This window comes from Siniperca chuatsi, linkage group LG5 (assembly GCF_020085105.1).
Source record: "Siniperca chuatsi isolate FFG_IHB_CAS linkage group LG5, ASM2008510v1, whole genome shotgun sequence".
NCBI classification, from domain to species: Eukaryota; Metazoa; Chordata; class Actinopteri; order Centrarchiformes; family Sinipercidae; genus Siniperca; species Siniperca chuatsi.
The window spans coordinates 12,138,944-12,159,920 of NC_058046.1; the positions used below are offsets into that span (position 1 = coordinate 12,138,944).

The following is a 20,977-nucleotide window of genomic DNA, read 5'->3' on the forward strand; positions in this document are numbered from 1 at the left end:
TTCCAAGCTCAGAGACTGTGTAGGCCTGTGCTGCACTGCTGCCACCTAAAGACAAAGAGTTTGAATTGACCATTATTCGGTCAGCAGTCATAAACACACAGCTGCAGTCAAAGCATTAAAATTATTTTCATCTTATTTACACATTTTACTCAACAGGATCTCTGTTCTGGATGCCTTATTAGTACAATGTAGGTACAGTATGAGCTTCATATAAAGTGCTATCATTATAGTCACCAAAACAGCTGAACAAAAACTGCATTTTCACGCGTTTCTTGTTACTGAACGTCCTTTGGTTGAAGACAGTTGAAAATTTTCCACTTGGTTTGGCAGAATTGATCTTCACACTCAAACCCCACTATCCAAACATCCCGTATTTAACACATCCTCTTTGATATCATACGATTCACCATTCAAACAAAAAGTATTTCAATTATTTTACTAGTGGTCTCGCACTCTTAAAAAGGATGTGTCTTGCTCAGCAAGACATTTGCATTACTTTCCAAAACATGATGCAGTATGTCAGGAACAACATTTTTTCTGTTCAAAATCAGACACACAGATGTGTTAAAAATTACATCTTTTGTAAGAGAGCACTCCTTGACCGTTCTCAAAGCGAGCCATCTGTCACCAAACCCAGACACGGTAGGGGTTTGTTTGCTAAACAGGACAAAGACGACTGTTAGCAGCCAGATGCTGTCAGCATAATGGAGTAGTTGTCAAAAAAAAAAAAAAACCCTGAAAGCTGTGTCTTTGACTGATGTGCCATATGGACAAAATACATTGTTTTAGAACTGTTTGTGTTGGTGGTAAAATATTTTGTTGGTCACATTTTTTCAGTAAGAACATCAAGCTAAAAATGCAAATGTTAATCAATGACTTGAGAAGAAACTGACATAATGAAAAATGTTATTATGGTTTGTCAAATACATGACACAACATGCCAGATACAAATAGTGTATTGAGAATTGTGATCTGTGAAATTTGACATCTATGGCCATTTAACACATTGTTATACAGAAAAATTGCTTTTAATGGTAAAACTTGCTGATTGACTTGCTTAGTTACTAACAGGGGACATGAATGTGCCTGACATATGTTCACAGTTTACAGTTGGGATGTCTGTTTAGAATGGAATATTTGCCTGTGCTGTTTCCTAAGTAAACCTTTGTATTTAAAGCTTATCAACACAAGTTTAATGGTGTAGGTGACAATATGCCTTAGGTCAATTTTTTTCTATCTGCCAGATGCTGTTGAATTTTTCATATGTCATAGTGATGTAAGCCCCATTTTAGGACACACAAACCATGCACAGCAAGTAGTACTGAGTAAATATTCATATTATTCTGATTTATAAATAATAGTTTTATTTATGTAGCACCTTTCAAAACAAAGTTACAAAGTGCTTTACATCAAAAACTAAATAATAAAGATAAATAAAATCCAAAACATAAGCTATAAAACAAGACAAAAAAATTTGATCCGCTGGATACAAATAGCTTAAAAGTTTTGAAAAGAAAACCTACAGACAACCCAGTGTGCTCAAAGGTCAATAAGAAACTACTGTTCAAAAGAAAAGAAAAAACATCAGCTATATTTAGCTACTGTTCAAGGAGAGAGCATAAAGAGGAACCTACAATACCCTTGTGCTCTAAAGGGGAATGAAATCACAGATGGACTGATGAAGAAGAGAGAACAGGAACGTGGCTATACAACATTTAAAGAAAAGTAGGTATGATGAGAAAAACGGGGAGAACCTGGAAAGAGGAAACAATAATATCCAGGCTATGTTATGGGCATACAGGATTAAACAGTACATTATGTAAAATAGAAAAGAATAATACAGGAAGATGTACATTCTGTGGTCAAGAAGAAACTTTAGAATATGTTATGATTTACTGTCCAAAATATGATGCTGAGAGAAGAGAACTGACACTGAACCTTAAAGAAATAAAGATGAGGTTTGATTCACATGATCTTTTTTCAAAGAAGTTCTAGAGAGATGTGTTGTCTATTGTTGTTTCAGTATCTTAGGAGAACAAATTTGATAAAAAGAATATAACTATGGTGTGTTTTTTTAATTGATTTTTCTCATTTTATTTTCTTTTATTTAATAATTAGTGAATGAATAGTTAGAGTCCCAATCCACACTCCATTCCAGTTGGTGGCGGTAATGCACCATAATGTTGATTGCCAACCGCCATAAAACTTTATGAAGAAGAGGAGGATGACGGACTGATGTGGGCGGGGTGGAAGCTTCCTGTTTGGGAGGAAAACGACCAGCGTGAGTATCTTAGTGAGTTTCTAATAAATTGCCTTTTTAAAGCAATTTCTCTCAAACACTTTAATTCATAATTTAGCAAGTAAATGAGTGATACATTTAGCCAGTAATGATAGCGTTGACGGTGTCGTTTAACATTTGCCTGCGGCTAGCTAACAATATAACTTTTTTCTTAGAACATAAATACAGTTATCGTAAGTTAGCTAGCCAAATGTAACGTTAACCAACGTTAAGAAAAAAGTCGAACTCGTCGTGTGAGCACAAATGACAGATACAATAATTAACTAGGATAATATATTCTGTAAAGCGTCTAACTTACGTTAGCGAGTGTCACCCATTTTCAAAAGACATTTGTCAACTGAACTCAAAGAGATAACGTGAAGCAAGTTGATCTGAAGCCAAGCCCCTGATATGACTTTCATTCTCTCTGACATTGACACATGCTCTGTCCATACCTTATACGTTTTTGTTTTGTTTTTTAGGTATTGACCTACCATTAGTGTAGTGAGGAGCCATGCCTTTCCTCCATGGGTTTCGAAGGATCATTTATGAGTACCAGCCGCTGGTAGATGCTGTAATGTGTGTTGTTGGCCTGAAGGAAGGAGATGGTAGTCACGAGGACAGGTAGTGCTAAAGCCACAATATTATTTGATCGATTGATTAGTTGTGTGCAGAATTTAATTCCAGTATGTTTTGCCATTGACTGCAACTTTAGTAAGCATTTTTTGCAACAAAGGGAATAAGAATTAAGTTTTGCCAAAGTATGTTTAATTTCATAATTGACAACGACAAAACTATTTTTTCCTAGTTTCTGATTCATAACTGGAAAATGTAGCTCACTTTTAATGCTCAATTGTCTGTAGCAGTTTGTTGTACTCAAGCTATAGTGTCATAACTGCTGCCAGCACAGAATTCAATGGACTGGTGGTATTTCAAACAGTTTGAATGAAACACTGCACTTTCCGGTCTTGTGTCCAGAGTCGGAAGCTCTGAAGATGAGTCTGGTCTTTGTAGCTCTCTAGTGGAGCTTCTGGAGCGGGAGTCTCAGTCAGACGTGTTTGTGGAAGGCATCAGCTATGCTCTGTTTAAGGTGGCAGAGCGGGGACTGGTGTCCGCAGGTGAAATCCTGCTACGCTATGGAGCTGATGTAAACTTTGAAGGTGAGAAATAATTTGTGAGTGTGCTTTAAATACATTGTACAAAGTTTTAGTAAAATTACAAAGCACCTAAAATACGAAGGAGCCAGCCAAAGAAACCATTCTAATAATATTGGTTACTCTGGCTATTGCACTCAATCCCATTTCTCCTACAGTGCATTATACCTAATGCAACATTTGTGTTACTCTGAGTCTACAAGGGCTTGTTTGTAAATTCTTTGTTTGTTCTTTGTTCTCGTGGCAAATTAAGTGCAGTACAATCACAGAAAATGTTTGCCTGAATTTTAATAAATTAATTAGTGGTTTTATTTGGTCACACTTATCTAGGACTAGTACTGTGAATTCATAACGAAAATTTAATGACAGATTGTACTTTGAAACATGAGAGGGCCTGCCATTTTCAATGTTTACACAAGGAATTGCATATGTAAAGTGAGCAAATAGTCGTCCATATACACTTGAGAGAATAATTCTCCCTTTAGCAAATTGCAGTGGAAAGTGCAGCATGTCTTGTTGCTGTGATGATACTTGCCAGGGCTCAGCCAAACTCTGCTGTCATGACCTCTAGTGGTAGTAAAGTTGTCTTTCCCCAGGGACATAATTAGGGGATCCTGGCAGAGGCTCCTTCATTCATCTTTTACATTTCTTCAATGCCTCTTTCCAGAAAGTTAACAGTGACAGATGCTCCCACATAGCATGCAAAATGTTTCATGCATTTGCCATCCTTCGCCTTCATGTTTACGAATATGCTAGCTTGTGCCAGCTATTAGACAGGCACAGTGCTGGAGCATGAGCATACGTAGTTATATTTACTAGTCGCGTAAGTGGGACTTAATAATCTGGACGCTGATCATAATGTATACGTAAAAGAGAATTTGTCAGTAATATATAGACACATGTAGTAAGTAACAATCAGTGCCTGTGCCACTGGCAAACCACAGTCAGGTACAGTTCTGTTGCATCTAAAGGTTTATTATCTACTTTTATCCTGTATTGCTGCCAGCTACAGGGGGTGAGAGAGCCTGACACACACTTTAGAAAATACTAGCAAACATTCACCAGTTTGTCAACGTAAATGCAGCATTTTAAACTCTTGGTAAGTACAGAAAACACCCTTCAACAACATCTCTTCAAACAGGTCGGAAGATCCCCAAAACATTGTCGTAGTGTTGTAGCTCAGAACTGTTGCATTGGTTGTGTATTGCACTGTTTCTGTTATTGCTTCTGTCTCTATATTTGTTTTTGTTCTCTGTATTTCTTTGTGTTTTCTGTATTGTTTTTTTTTGTACATGTGTTTTGTACATATATATGTTTTCTCAATTAGCTTGTGTTTTCGTAAAACGGTTTGCATTGGCTTAGGGCCACGGGGGGTCTTTGCCGCAATAGCCAGCATTATACCGTAGGTTGTGTAGCTTTGCCAAGACACATTTAAAGAAAATGTAATATTGTCAGAAATCTTCCATCCGTCTCATTTATGTTTCTTTTCCATGATAAAGACTTAATTTGTTTAATATGAATATTTGTTTCTACTCTCCAGACCCAGTGTCTTACTACAATCCTCTACATATAGCAGTTTTGAGGAACAGGCCAAACATGGTGAGGCTGCTGGTCGGGCACGGAGCAGACATTGAAAGGAGAGACAGGGTGAGGCAACTGTCTAACTTGTATTTATGTCCTATCTTCTTCTCATGGTATCTCCTCTGTTTTCTTATCATTTTATGTAAATAATATAAATGTTACTTGGTAGATCCATGAGAGCAGTCCTTTGGATCTTGCCAGTGAGGAGTCGGAGAGGCTCCCCTGCCTGGTCACCCTGCTGGAACTGGGTGCTGATGCTAATGCAAGGGATAAACATGGTAAATTTACATTGCCCAGCCAAATTCAGAAATACTAATTCACTATTTCACTCATTCATTCATTCTGAAAACTGATTGCTTTGGTCTCGTCTCCAAAGGAAAAACACCTTTGCTCCATGCCTTGGCAAGCAGTGATGGACTCACTGTGCACAACACAGAGAACATCCAGCTTCTACTCCAGAGAGGTACTGACTGTAAAACACCTCATCCTCACTTTGCCTTTTTTTCTGCTTTTGGTTTTTGAAATACCCTCTCAAGCAGGATCAAGGTTAAACCACTACATTCAGAAACTTGCGTTAGTATGCATACCTGTCCACCTGTATGCATTTTGAGATCAAAGTAAACTGTCAGTGGCTGTCAGGCTAAAATATGCACATACAGTTTTTAACACAACTGAAAATGGAGCTTAACCAATCCTGTGATCCAGGCATGAAGCGACTGACTGACAAGATTTTTAACTGCAGGATGTTGAGGACTCAAAGTATGTCTTCTACGTCTTCACAGTATAATAGTAGTATCAATCTCCTTAGTATAGTCATAGTTTTATGTATGATTACAGTGGGACATGCAGACTTAGTTTTTTAGGTATTTACAGCCAGTCTACCCTGACCCAAAAAAGTCACACAGAAACCTGCATATTTAAATACAAGCCATGACATTCATACACCTTACAAAAAGAAAGTCACAATATGCAGGAAAGTTGCATACTATCACAGCCAATGTTAGGGTTTAAAGTGAGTCCCAACCACTCAGAAATGGTCCTCAGATCTCATAATTGTTTTGTTGTTGTTATTTTGTTTATTTATTAATTAATTTATTTTATTTTTTGTTGTTGTTTTTTTTACCAGAGCAAGTTCTTTAATGGGGAATTTTCTCAAAAGCAATTTCATTCAACCACTGTTTGATCCACTGTTAAGATAAGTCTCTCGGCTGTGACCATCCCAAATATAGTTGCTTTCTGTACATTAAAAGGCAACAGCAAAGCATCTTCTCACAGCAGCCACAAAGAAGCAGTTTGTCATACACTTACATCCTCTGTCAATAATATCAGAAACCAATGGACGATATCATCCAAGTATTTAACAAAAAAATTGTACGTATACCCTCATCTGTCAGAGAGGTAAAATAATTTATTTGTTTTAAATTAGTTGAAATAAGAATTAATTCAAATATTCTGTATGCCAATTTAAGATGGTCAGTAGTGATTATGGAACAATCTGAGTAGAGAGACACAGATTGGGATACTTGCTTCCTGTCTACTGATTGAAAGTACATGATCATATAACATTTATTGTCAGTTTGTAGACTTGGGAAGTAAGGACAATTTTTCTGAACAAAGTTTCTTATTTGTATGAAAAAAAGACTTTGATAAATCATATTCAACTCAGAGCTTCTGTGGCTCTGGTTGAGCTTTGTCAAATTTGAGAAAATAACCCTGATGATGTCACAGTGATGTCATCAGAGGTATCTTGGCTTGGAGACTTGAAGTTTATAACAGAAAGCCTGCTTTACAAACTGGGGTTGTGGAGTTGAAAGACATGGGCATTTACCAACCAGAGAGGGTCTAATGAAAGATGCTATCAAGTTGCAGTGTTTTGTAGAGTTTGAGCAATACTAGGGACTAAAAGTCAGCATATCGCATTCTCTAGTTATTTGATTTTTACCATTCTTTTATTTTATTTTATTTTTTTCTCGCAAGTCCCCCAACTTTATGGAAGTACAAAACTGGAGTACCACTTTTAATGAAAGCAGCAACAGCTCATTTTAAAAGCTGTAACAAGTAAATGCTCAGTAATTTTGTTAGTTTCATAAATTACCTAAAAATTACTCATTTGTCAAAAGATGATAAATATTGTTCATTGACAAATTGGCTCATTATTTCAATTACACTATCTTAGGGCGGGTTCACACCAGTCTTGTTTAGTCCGGTTGAACCGAACCCTGGAGTGTTTACCCCTTTGGTGCTGTTTGTTTGGGTCGGTTTTTGCATGTTTGCACTTGTGGCCCCTTACTTCACTGGTCCACTTTGCATGGCAAATGCAAACAAGTCGTGGTAGGATCTCATCAGAACCAGCCATCTTCTGTGATAAGACTGTCTGATGGCAGATCGTCTTCCTCGAAATGCCTGCATTATTGAATTTTTTAATACCTGCTGTCTTTCGAGACGTTTATATGCACGGCCCTCTGAGTCTGCTGATATGCACTCCAGATCAATATTGTCATGAACAGAACCTGATGGGGCTCCATGATGTACGATATCCAGGTAGAAATTTGGAGGGGTTTGTTGTCTTTTTAGCCGTGGACTGTATGACCAATAATCAAACAACATTTCCACCACATGGCTTTTGTTTCCAATTTCTGGAAGAGTTTTGAGTTTTTGCTTTTGTGAACGCAAACCGGACTAGTTCGAAAATTTAAACTCACATTGGTTCGATTCAGGGACTGAACCTTTGTGTGAACCCAACCTAAGGCACATGTGCTCTAATTTACACATACCAGTAGTCAGCTGTTTTTAGATTTGATAACAAATGTGGTTCTGAGTGATGCTTTCTTCACTACAGGTGCTGACGTTAATGCTGCTACTGTAGACGGCGAAACAGTTGAATCCTCGTTGGTGTTTCTGGTGAAGGAGGCTCTGGAGGCCAATGTGGAGGACGCTGCTGAGATCGGTAACTTCTGCTTGAAGACCACAGAGCTACTGCTGGCTCACGGTGTGGACCCCAGCTGCTGCCTGAATGAGGATGGCGAGCCCTCCCTGACACAGACGAGCCTGGAGCAGTTTGACTTGCTCTTCCCTCTGGCTGTGCTCTTAATCCAGAGCGGAGCCTCTTTGGTTTGCTCCTGTCACGGTGACTCCTGTTGGTCAGGTTACAGCCTTGTTTTCCAGCGGCTCCAAACAGCCCTACAGCAGTGCTCTGATCAAAGTCACGCCTCTGAGCTCCTGGAGCAAGCAGAGGTGTTGCTCGAATTAGCGAGGGTAGACGTCCCCGCGTTGCATCTTCCTCTCAGGCTGGAGCTCCCTGTGCCCAGTCAGGACCCTCACCCCTATGCTCAGGCTCTGGTAGACCTGCACAACCGCATAGTAGAGCATGAAGCAAGCCCTCCTGCTCTGCGATGTCTTTGTAGATCATTCATAAGGAGCCACCTGCAGCCTTGGCCCCTGGAAGACAGAGTCAAAGCTTTGCCATTACCAGACAGACTGAAAGACTTTCTTCTTCCTGAGCACACATATACGCCAAAGCCTGGTTGGGACTGCTTCAAGCCCCAACATCACCAGCGCTGATGCTAAGCTATTTCTAAACTGAAAGACTGAACAGGCCTATAATAATTTGTATAAAATGTTTGTCCATAAATGAAACTAAACCTCACAAACCATTAAGGCCTTTGTTGAATTCTTATTGTGTGTTTTCTGTGCCAAATTTACTGACAAATGTGTGTATGTTTACTTTAAGATACAAAGTTATGTCTGTGCAAATTAGCCTTTAACTTGTAGTTTGTAGTTGTAGTTTTCACTGTTATGATTAAACTGCTGTACAGTTAAGTGAACTATATTAATGTATACAGGATGTTGCAAGACAAAATAAATGCCACCAGATGGCAGTGTTGCTCTTGCAGCTCAAAAGCAGCTCAGATGTCAGGGTCAGATATTTAGTTATTCACAGTGCAGCCTATTAAAGTTGTTCCAGCGCAGTAGGCTCCATCTATCTTTAATCCCCTCAACATGATGGCGGTGTATTGTGGAATTTGTGTATCTTCTCGCTTAGCATGAAGATGGACCAATAAAACAGACGTGTCTCAACAGCAGTGTCCTGATACCCTGTTTTATCCAGTAATAGCAGTTTGACATTATTTTATGTTTGTCAACATATTACTGCTTGTAACTGACCAAGTAGTGGCAGCGCAGCGCTGAATATGACTCTCACTGTTCACCTGTTATAGGGGAATAATTGGTGCTATATATATTTACCTATTGGTTGTGTTCATACACCAAACATCACTTGAGTGAATGCTAAAATAAAGAAGCAGCAATAAAATGCTACAGCACAGCAGGAAGAGTGTGCCAGTAGATGTTTTCACATGGTTTCACTGTGACATAATGTAGCTGCAGTGGCTGCTGGCGTGGAAAGTTTTACCAAGCATTCTTAATGCTTATGTTTAAAATCATTTAAGTTTAAATTCCCTTCCTTCTTTTTTTGCTCCCTCACATGCACAAAACCCATTCTGCTCATCCCGTCTTTGCCAATAAACAAACAGTGCCTAAAAGAAACATATGATGGTACGGAATGCCATAGGGTACATATGTGTTTGCGGTCCATGTGTGTGTGACGAGCAAACTAAATAGGACATTGTGTTACACAACTAACCCCTTCCTGACATTGCTGAAGCTGGAGTGGCTCCAAGGCTTGCAAGCTCTCCAGCTCCTCTTGGTTATCTAGGTCACAGCCTCTGAGGAGAAGAGCCTCAGCAGCAGCAGCAGCAGCCCGGCATGACACACGCTTCACTCTCCTGTCTGTCTCAATCTCCTGACAAAACCTCAACACTGGCCCTGGTCGATGGAGAGGAAGAGAGGGGGTTGCAGGAGGCAGAACAGTGGAAAAAAAAAAGTTACAGAGACGGCATAGGTGGAATGGTTATGGGAGCACTCATGGAGGACACATGCAAATGGTAATGGCAATGCTGGATTACATTTATACAATACACTAGCTGTAGGAACATAATCCACCCAACCAACAATCTCAACGCCGGAAAAAAAAACAGCCTTCTTCCATAGAGTCCAATCTTGTAGAAGGCAATAGAATAGAGATAGTGGGGGGAGGGCTAAGCCAGTAGCCAGTTTATTGGAAAACAGTGCGAGTGAAGCTCGGTACTGAAATTAGTTATTGATCTATTCTCTCCCTGAAGCCCATGGGTCTTTCCCACCACACCTGCTCATTCTCTCACAGCCTTTTCTTTCACCGCAACCCATAGTATCTTTCAACCTTCGAGCTTCTGCGTGTTTTTGTTTGTTTTGTTGTTCTTTTATTTTCTTCAAATCACCTTTTCATACGGAGAATATTCGTGGTATCTACTAGAACATTTGATATTTTAAAACTACAATCTCAATGGTTTTTTGGGGGGCAACAAACCAAGAACTGGTTGACAAAATAACACTTTTATAAGCTTTATAGTCAACAAATTATACACAATAAGTCCAAAGGGGACCTTTAGCATTTTGAAATGAAAACCTTATATGACATGTTTGGTATGTTTCCCTCTTTATTTAAAATTCTTTATTTCAATTAGTTATTTCTTTGCATAATATATTTTCCATGTTAAATGACCAAGTGCGTATTTTTCATTCTCTATTCTTCTTAGTCTTAACCAGTCCCTGACACCATCTTTTCTGTTTTCAACTCATCCTCTTCAGCACTACAGATTAAAGAATATGGAAGCTTGATTCGTGTCATACTTCTAAAAAATAAAATGTAGTCCAAGGACATTTAATAACACATAGTAGAGAAGATGTTTTGAACGATAAACCCACAAAAATGTGATTTTATTCCATTGACTCAAACTAGAACAAATTTTATTGATATGAATTCATAAAAGTAAGTACAAGGCTCTTGAGCAAGATAAAAATTAACTACTGTAATGTACATTGCCTGTCAGCCATGAGCACAAAACCTGGAGAGGAAATCCAATTTTTAAAAATAAATTTGGACAATAACAGCTTTAATTTGAAATTCAATGGAATTACTTCAAAATAATGCAGTTTTTTGTTCATGTTGGTGCTTGTTGGCGGAGTTCCTAGCCTGGCCCTAACCTTTTCATCTACCACCACGTCACTAACTGAAAGACATTGTGGTCTGTTCCAGACCTTTTCTTCTATAGAGTGCAGCCTGTGCAGAATGTGCATCTCCTTGTCTTTCACTAGACATTGTCTAGACACGGGATAATTGCAGACATCACTGAACACTCAGCTGCTGCCTGAAACCTCATGGGAGTTGAGGTTGACTTTGGAGGGAAATGGTCAGTGAGGGGGTCACCCTTCATGCTCACACCCCTTTAGATTGCATGTTTATGTGTTTGCCTATACATCTATGTTACTGCGTGTGTTTGCTGGTGTGAAGGCAAGTGTGGATTCAGATGTGTGTGGGAGAGAGAAGAAGAAAGAGCGAAAGAGAGCGCAGACATTGAAACACACAGTGTTCATAACCACAGATGTGGTGACTTCATCAGAAAAAAATGTACCCAGTCCTATTTCTCTGCTAGTGTTGATGGAGCTCGCCAGAATTAATGGCTGTTAATACTAAGATGAAGGAAAGCAAATTCTCACTGGATATCAACATTTTCTGCACTTATGCTGGATTCCATACTGCATATTTTATCTCCTATACGATTATTGGTGTTTGGCTCAGTCACTTTTAAATGTTGAGCTTTGACTGGGTGTGTGTGTGTGTGTGTGTGTGTGTGTGTGTGTGTGTGTGTGTGCGTGTTGTGGGGGGTGGTGGTTGGTTTGAGATGGCTGCAGGTCGCCGGGTTCACCCAGGGCATAGGACTAATTTCAGTGGGGGTGGATTGGATACAGGAAAACTGAATCCTGTTGGGGCAGGCCACCTTCTCGGTCTGCTCCAGGTGTCGGTTCCTCCTTTAGACTGACACACGCTAACTGTTGTGCTCATCAGCCTTTATAGTTTCATTTAGCTTAATGCTGTAAGATTACATTGAAGGGTTTTTGTATGTTTTCCACAGTTACCCTACTTTTTGTCCACTTTTATACTATTTTATACATCTCTTAGATGTTATTTGACTTAGATACTATTCCAGAATGTGTTTTACTACATGCCGGTAGTTTTTTGTTAAGCTTAGGTGGTACTTTTTTATCGAATCTCTTTGGATAGAAAATAGCTAAGTTAAGTAACCATACTGCTACATAGGCTACTAGTGTTAACACATATCTGTTCTTTGAGGGGGAATAATTTGAAAGTGTAGCACACCAAAAAGTTACAGTTCCACACTCCAACTCCTATTTTAGAAGCACACAAATCCACCACCCTCTACATTTCTACAACTGACGCCATTTCACAGAAATTCCAGACAACTGGCGCCTGAGCTCTGCCTCCTAGAAGGACATGATGAATAGGACACACCCTTGGTATGCTAGTGAATGGTAGAATATATGGCACACTGCAGTGTTACAGCCTAAATTCATTACAGCTTCTCGTCCTAGCTCTTTAGAGTGTCGTTTTCTCTGCTTTTCTCCCCCCTGCGTTTCATGCTGCTCGCCTATTTTTAAAAGCCTGAATTTGAGTGAAATGCATTGAGGCACCAGTAAGGCGAGCTACAGCTCTTTCCAGCGCTGGTTCCTGATCCACCTCTTTGTTGTGGTCTATGCATGCCTGCTCTAGTCACATGACTGCGTTTCTATGGCAACTCGGGTTTGAGTAATCATTTGCGTTACGACCTTTATTCCCTTGAGGAAAGGGGAGGGGGAGGTTAGACTGAGCCTGTAGAAAGAGGGAGCAAGAGGAAAGAGAAAAGACAGGCAGAAGGGGAGCGGCGGAGAGGCACAGGGAAAGAAAATAGGCAAAAGCGACAGCTATAGAAGGAACATTTTTCCCTTTCTTGCCTTTATATTTTGTATTTTATCTTTTTCTCTTCATACTGCAAGCCAACCTCTACGTCTCCGTATTCAGGAGTTGTGGAAAAATACGAAAGCCTGCCACTAAACACTGGGTTGTGTGCTTCAGTTTCACCATAATATCTTTTGTCTTGTGACTCACTCAATGACTAGGGCAGGCGAGTGAGAGGCAGCAGTCATGTATGTTTCATAAGGGTCTACACACACACACACACACACACACTCCTCCCCTTCTTCTTCTCTGAGGAAAAGCAGTACTGTGCCACATGTGCAAGTCTCAGCAGAAACAGATTCTGTATGTTCCTGTTTCTTGCTCTCCCGGCTGCGTTGTCATGGTTACCAAGCTAGTCCACCAAGGCACCAGCTCCTCTCTCTCACTCTCTCTCTCCCTCTCTCTCGCCACCGTTGGGTGATTCAACCCATCAGTTGGGTTGTGTCATCTCCTAGATGGAGTTTCTAGCTCTCATGTCTCCTAAATGGAGTTTTTCAGTTTAGGCTTGTATTCCAATTGGATTTTAGTTTGAGAAAATGGAATAGATGTGGGTGGGTGGGGTAAATGGGTGGGTTTTGCGGGTGTATTTTACCAGCAGTGGGGGAATCCAGCATTGACAGGAGGTGGGCTTGACTGGGGGGCTGGTGATAGACGCTATGGGGGTTGTGTGCTTGAGGTGGTGCTGGTGCTGGCTGCTTCCAGGTGCCTGCGACTGGGGCTGAATATGAATGAGGGGCCCTGGTTCTCCAGAGATGGCGGCTGGGGAGAGAGCTGCTAAAACCAGAGACCAGTGGAGCCTGACTGGTTGAGAGGCCCCCACAAGCTGCTGACAGGAGCTGGAGCTAGCCATCACGTTAATTAGCGTTTTTACTCTAGCAGCAGCGAATAGGGGGAGTGGGTTAGAGAGGGATGTGGGGGTGGTATATGACTCATAGACACAGTATGGTTTATTCATGATGGAGGAAGGGGATGTGTGTGTCTGTGTGTGTGTGTGTGTGTGTGAGAGAGAGAGAGAGAGAGAGAGAGAGAGGAAACAGACATTTGATTTGCACACAGTTCTGTGTGTGTATGTGTGTGTGTCTTTCCTTAGTAGATCACTGATTGGCACCAAGCCAAGATATTATTATGTCTTGACCATAAACCCATTTTTTTTCTATAATTTTACAATACACATCTGAAATGAATTCCTTTTATTTGAAACTAGATTGTTCCTGTGACTTTGTGATACAACACATGCTAAGATAAAGATAATACGAGCCACAGACTAGGAACTACATTGTTAATTTATTTCTGTGTCTACTATTACCGAGACTTCATTGATCACAGGCTTTTGAGGCCTGTCTGGGAAGCATCAGACTGATGAAATGGGTTAAGGGGGCCTCTCTCATAGGTGGCCTGACCTTGTCTCCTTTGCCTCAGCCCCTGGCAGTGATCCTCACCCTCCTGAGGGATGCACGGGATCAATAGATACCCACACCAATCACCCAGGACTCCCCATCCAGGTCGAGCAGAGCTGAGGAGAAGAGCTGCTGCAATATAAAGAACATTCCAGAAGAAGCATCTCCTCCTCAGTCTGTTAGCTTGCTTCATGCCAGAGCAGGGATACGAGGGCTTGTGTGTTTGTTTGTTTGTGTGTGTGTATAAGAGGGTGTAAGGGGGGGGGGTTACATTACAGCTATGCTATTGTCTAATTGTCTCCTCTTATCATTAGTGACAACCATGACCTCTGTTATTGGCATATCTGCATTCTGCCTGCACTGCAGAGCCTCCACCACACTACTCGCAGCGTTTTCTCTCCCAAGAGCGGCAGGGCCCTTGCCTCATAAATACAAACACAATCTCTCCTACACCTCCTGACTGCAGGACAGGACTCCACACATATCTGCCCGTGGAGCGTAGCCCATTTGCATACATATTAAAGTGACGCCTCAGAAAAAAGGAAGAGAGAGAAAGAGGGGGGAAGAGGGAAGGAGGGGAGGGGGAGAGAGAGAGCGGGTATATGCAAACAAGGCTTTCATCTAATATGCAAGAACCGGCAATGCTCTGGCATAAATCTGCATCTGAGCTCAGGCAAAGGGAGCGGAGCCCATTTGACAGTAAATGGGTTAGGGATGGCTGTCAGGTGCACAGGGGAACACTGTTACCCCACAGAGAACCAGGGCAATTGATCAGTATGGCATGTCACATATAGCAAGAACTACAAAGTAACAATATAGCATGCTAATTAAGACCTATGGATGGTATTAGAGGGAAAAAATTAAAGATATATGTCAGGAAAATATGGAATGCTACAAGGAAAAGTTCAACATTTTATTCAATATGATTGTTCGTTGTTTGGTTTTTCTACAGATTAAACAAGCAAGGCAAAAAGTGTTAATTAGTGAACTTTAGAGATGCTGGTAGGCACATTTTGTTACCTTTAGACAGAGCTAGCTGTTTCCCCCTGTTTCCAGTCTTTATGATAAGCTAAACTCACAGACATGTAAATTGGTATCGATCTTTCCCAACATAATTAGAAAATGTTAGCATGCTAGCACACTAAACTAAGATGGTGAACATCTAAACATTATACTTGCTAAACATAAGCCTGTTAACATTGTCATTGTGAGCATTTTAGCATGCTGACATTAGCATTTAGCTACAAAGCACTGCTGCGCCTAAGTACATCTGCACTGAACCACTAGCATATTTGTAGACTCTCAGTCTTGTTTTACCTTTGGACACAGCCACGCTAGCTGTTTGCCCCTGTTTCTAGTCTTTATGCTAAGCACTAACCGTCTGTTGGGTACTGCAACATATTTATCATGCAAATATATAATATATATAATATATAGTGCTGTATAGATCTTCTCATCTAACTTTCGGCAAGAAAGCAAAAACAAACATATATCCCAAAATGTTAAACTATTCCTTTTAAAAAGGCAAAGCATTTGTTCCAAAAGCATACTGTACTGTATGTATGCTGCATGATCCTATTAACTTATAATGAAATGTATGTATCGTCCCCAAACAGGCAGATGTTCAACACTTCTAGAACATTTTTGCACAAGCAAAAGTAGAGCGCATGATGGCAGTGCTAAAGCAAAAAAAAAAAAAGTGCACTAGTGAAACTTTACTTACTGTCTTCAGAAACTGGAGTGCTGCTATGAGCTCTGGGTTTCCCCTAACTCTGTGAGTATTTCATGTTGGACACCCTTGAACTCCTTTTCCTGTTTTCCTGCCTGAGCATGCTGCATTGAAGCCCACCATTCTGTCTGCACAGGTGATCTTACGCACAGGAAATGGAAACTTTGAATGTGCATGTGTCATATGTGTGTGTGCGTGCAGTGTTTGTGCGTGCGTGTGAGAGAGTGTTGGAATGGGGGGGTTGAAACAGGATATGTTGGGAATTACACAAAGCACAAAAAGTGTCACATGATCTGAAACACAGGGTTGATTTATTTGGCTTCAGAAAGCATCTGTTGCATGTGGTTTGGAGGAGAGAATGTTTTCCTTCTTTGCTCTCAGTGTGCTCAGACACAACACATGGAAACATTTTCTGAGAGGCCATGGGTCTGTGAAAAAAAGCTCCAGACATTTTATTTCTTCTCCCTCTTTTCTTAGCTTTTTCGGTTCTTTTTTTTCTCTCTCAAACTGATTGAATTACATACATCTGCTTGCCACATGTAGAAATATCTCTCTAATGAATATTTGTGATCCAATCATGGGGTTGTGACGTGCAATTAGCAGATATGTTAATAGTTTATTTTGGTAAGAATCAACTGTTAGAATGGTGCACCAAGTGGTGGGCTCTTCACCTATTCCATGCAAGTGTGGCAGGGATGTATCAATGAACAGCCTCTGTTTCAGTCTGTAATAAATACACTTCCACTCACATGAGACAGTTGCAGTTCTGCTCTATTGTCTGCCATAAATATGCTGGAAGGGTTGGTTAAATATTGATAACACCAATTTTCTGCCCCCCCACCACCACACACACACCCACCCTCCAACCCCTCTCTCCATCACCACTGCACACACAAACACGTACACATATACACATCTCACACTCATACCAAACCCCTCCTTCTGTCTCTCCTTCTATCTCGCGGTTATTTCACCCTCACAGTAACCTTGCTTATGCATATTGCATATGTAAATAAAGCACCCCGCCTCTGAAGTAATTGTGTGCATCTTCTGCAGAGCTGCATATCTCAGCTCTGTGTTTAAGAGGACGCACTATGGAAAGACTGCATTCTCTTTGTTTAGCAGTGATTCTTTTCTGTTTGGACTCATTCACCAACTCAAGAACTAAAGATTTATTGATAAGAAAAGTACTGGAAGTACAACTCTTTTTCTCAATTTTTTAGAGTTAAGAAGGAGTTGGGTATGGGCGGGGCTGAGTCCCTTGTCCACGATTGCCCAAGATACACTTGTACCTAAAATCCTTTATCAACACAAGTAGTATGAAGTAACTATATTATGTAATATTCAGGTTGAATACAAATGTAGAAACACAGTTTTAAGTGTAAAAATGGTTTGGATGAGAACTTTTACGTTGCTGGAGTTATAAAATTGTCATCTTCCATCATTACTATTTAGTTAATTTCAGCTCATAACACATAGTTCAATTATTTAACTATGACTTATCAGATGTGTTTATTGTTCATGTCAAAGTTACAGTGGTATTTTTCATGTCTTTACAAATCTCACCGAAATGAGAATGTCTTGTTTGTCTCAAGTGAGAGACATAAAAAAAATCATCAGTGGCCAATGTTGTCACACCAGTTCAATGGAGTGGTATAGTTTGTTGTCCTAAAATCCGGACGCATTTGATACTATTTGTGAAGTAAGAAAGAAATTACAAGACGGTTTCTCTTTGTCAGCTGTATGTGTGGTTTGTTTATGTGCTGTAAAAAATTAAAAGAGTTTAGTTTTCTCTTCTAATTTGTGATGATGCCGTATTAAACTAGATTCTGTGGTAGGTGTTTCTAATATTTTCTTCACATCATTTAGAAATCTGAAAGAATAAAAATCAGAAACATATAATTAAAAGTTAAGTTAAAATATAATGAAAAACCTCCACAAACTACCATACATATGAATCAACACCTTCCCAAGACTTTGTTAACAGCTGTTACAAAAAATGCACAACATTTAGGAAGGATTTATTATAGAACTGTTGTATTGAATAGCATTACAATGTACAAGGTAGTATTGCAGTCATTCCTAGTATAACTATACTATACAATCTAAATTGAACTATACTAAACTATACTTAATATAAAAATAGAAGTGTACATGTATTGTGTATATCTGTATGTTTCTTTGTGGAATATGTACAGGCTGTGAAAACAAATCCGGACAATAAAGACTATCTATCGATCTAGAAGCTGAAATAACAGTCTTAGATTCTGTTTCATTTGGTGTCAGTGGTAATGCAGCAGTATGGAGAGAAAATAAATAAATAAGAAAAAAACAACTGGTAAATTACAGAACATCATATGTTTAATCTCCCTCAGTTTTTATATACAAAGATCAAATTTTATTCAGGACATATAGCATGACACTTACCTCATCCCGACAAACATACTGTAGTGTACTACCCATACTATACTACACTATATAAATAATCAGCATCTCGTTTATCATTAAAGATATCATAGAGTTATCATGCCCATATTTGTTTCAGCGATTAAGAATCCTAAATTTGATATTTCTAAACTATTTAACCTTAACATGGCAAGTTGATTTCTCTACAGTTAATGTTTTCAAATGAATACCCTTATTCTTTCCATTAATACAGTAGGTCTTTTTTACATTTACCCAGCAAAGCCTTCACTGTCATATGAGCTAGATAAGATTACTCAAGCTAACATGAGTGTGTGCATGTACAGCAGTGTCTTCAAAACTTATACTAGGTCCATTTGACGTTTGATCTGACCTTTGGTTCTGCCTCTCACAGATTGTAGGCTGTGGTTTCTCTCCAATGATGCTCAAAAAAATGTTTTTCACAGCTTTTTGGGGTTTTTTTCTCCCCAGTGTGACATTTTGGTACCTACCCCCCTTTTCCCACTTACATCTCACTAGCATTGCCATTTAGCCACCCATACTGCAACACTTAATCCAAAACATGAAAGAACTGTATTAAGTACAATTGCGTCTTTTTTGCTCTTAAGGTAACATATACTATTTCCCACCTGAGTATTTCGTTTGTTCTATTTAAGTTGCTATAATAATTACAAATGTGTTTTGTGATCAATGGAAAAAACAAACCAGAAGGTTTTCAAAGATATATTTTGCCCTAAATGTCTCTTTTACCCTATTATACTATACCATATACTGTACTATACTTTACTGCACTATATCCTCTACCAAACCTATTACACAGTGAATTGAGGCACTGCTAATAATAAAGATACTTTGTTTCAGTGTGAAGAGATAGCAGTATGAGATGCTGTATAACAGCATGGCAGGTCATAAGAACATCATTACATTAAGTTGCCATCAGCTTGAACTTTCCTTCCTTACTTGAAACCGAGGTACTGGAAATGAAATTAAACTAATTTATTCAGTATTACTATACTGTGCTATACTATACTACAAATTACTGAACTCTACCATAAAATGCCATAGCACAATGTACCATAAAACATGATATCAATCTGCTCTCTGCCATTTAAACCATATTCCAGAGAGAGCACACATGTCAGACTCCAATTTACACTGTTATCAGAGCATGATAACCATAATAGTGGCTGTCCTCCTGATTCATGTATTTGGCAGGAAATCAAAGTCATATCCAGGTGTTCAGTATGATGTCAGCCATCTGCGTGTGTACACACAAACAGATGTGGGGCATGGATGACAGATAATCTCTCTACAAAGAGCTTTTACCTCACACATCTGAGTGCAGTGACAATATTTCTATTATCGGAGGCAGTCCTAATGACATCACCGTCAGGTTCAGACAGTACATTCATAATTTACTCAATGTGTGTATATGTGCGTTAAACCTAGTGTATGTACTGTACAGTATGTATATGTGAGTGTGTTTAATGTGGCTTTTGAGGAACATTTGTGTTACTTAGTCTAGTATACAGGTATAGTATACTATGGCAGGCTATTATAGAGATATACAGAATTGTATAACATTGTATAGAAGTGAATATTATTGTATTCCCCTTCTCTTCAGTTCTCTTCTCTGTTCTATTTTATTTTGAGGTTAGGATTTATGCTTCTTAGTGAGGCTGCATTCAAAAGCTACGGCCCTGCTTCATGGATCTGTATATATTGTCCATAGTACCACTTGTAAAATATTTTCATAATACTGCCCTATCCTGCATTTTTGCACACACTTTATATCCTGCACTTGCTTATTGCACTTCTGGTTAGACCTAAACTGCATTTCGTTGTCTTGTACTTGTACATGTGTAATGACAATACAGTTGAATCTAATCTAATCTAAATGGAACAGTCATCCAGAGGATCTGAGGAAAGTGGAAAATGTTGACATTTTCAAATGTACGATCCAAACTTACCATTATAGTTTGCCTTTACTCTGGTTTCTTAATTCCCCATTGTTTATACTCCAGTATCCTTCTAGTTTTAAGATTGTGTTTCTAACATATTTTTGTATTGTCTTTCTGACATTAATGGCTCTGGAAGCTGTTTGAATTGCATTTACTTGTACAGAAAGAGCTCTGTTAATAAGTTTGATATTCTTTTTATTACTCTTTGCTTTATTCTATTATATGCCTCTCTATTCTGTTTTATCCTGTTCTGTTCTATTGCTCTCTACTACACTCTATCCAATTATTTTCTATTACCCTCTACTACTGAATATACTATTCTATTCTGTTCTGTTCTAATCTATTCTGTTACTCTCTAGTATGTTCTATTCCGTTCTCTTCAGTTAGTCTTTATTAGATTCTATTCTATTTGATTACGCTCTTGTTGTTGTTCTATTCTATTACTCTCTGGAATGTTCTATTCTGTTAGTCTCTACTATATTCTATTCTACTGTATTCTTTTCTGTTCTACTCCTCTCTTTCTATTCTGTTTTATTCTACTCCAATCCATTCATTTAATTTC

General features: G+C 39.2%; 1 protein-coding gene across 2 annotated transcripts; it reads left to right on the forward strand.

The window, feature by feature from the left end:
* Nucleotides 1–2,147: 2,147 nt before the first annotated feature.
* asb6 (ankyrin repeat and SOCS box containing 6) lies at nucleotides 2,148–9,090 on the forward strand. Of its 2 annotated transcripts, none has more exons than XM_044197063.1 (7): nucleotides 2,148–2,281; nucleotides 2,761–2,902; nucleotides 3,257–3,438; nucleotides 4,973–5,079; nucleotides 5,183–5,291; nucleotides 5,390–5,476; nucleotides 7,853–9,090. In XM_044197063.1, exons 2-7 carry the CDS (start codon nucleotides 2,793–2,795, stop codon nucleotides 8,572–8,574), a joined length of 1,317 nt encoding a protein of 438 aa, XP_044052998.1. In that variant the 5' UTR covers nucleotides 2,148–2,281; nucleotides 2,761–2,792; the 3' UTR covers nucleotides 8,575–9,090. The 2 variants fall into 2 exon arrangements, with proteins under 2 accessions (XP_044052998.1, XP_044052999.1); XM_044197064.1 differs by having other exon boundaries at nucleotides 2,220–2,293.
* Nucleotides 9,091–20,977: the final 11,887 nt, after the last annotated feature.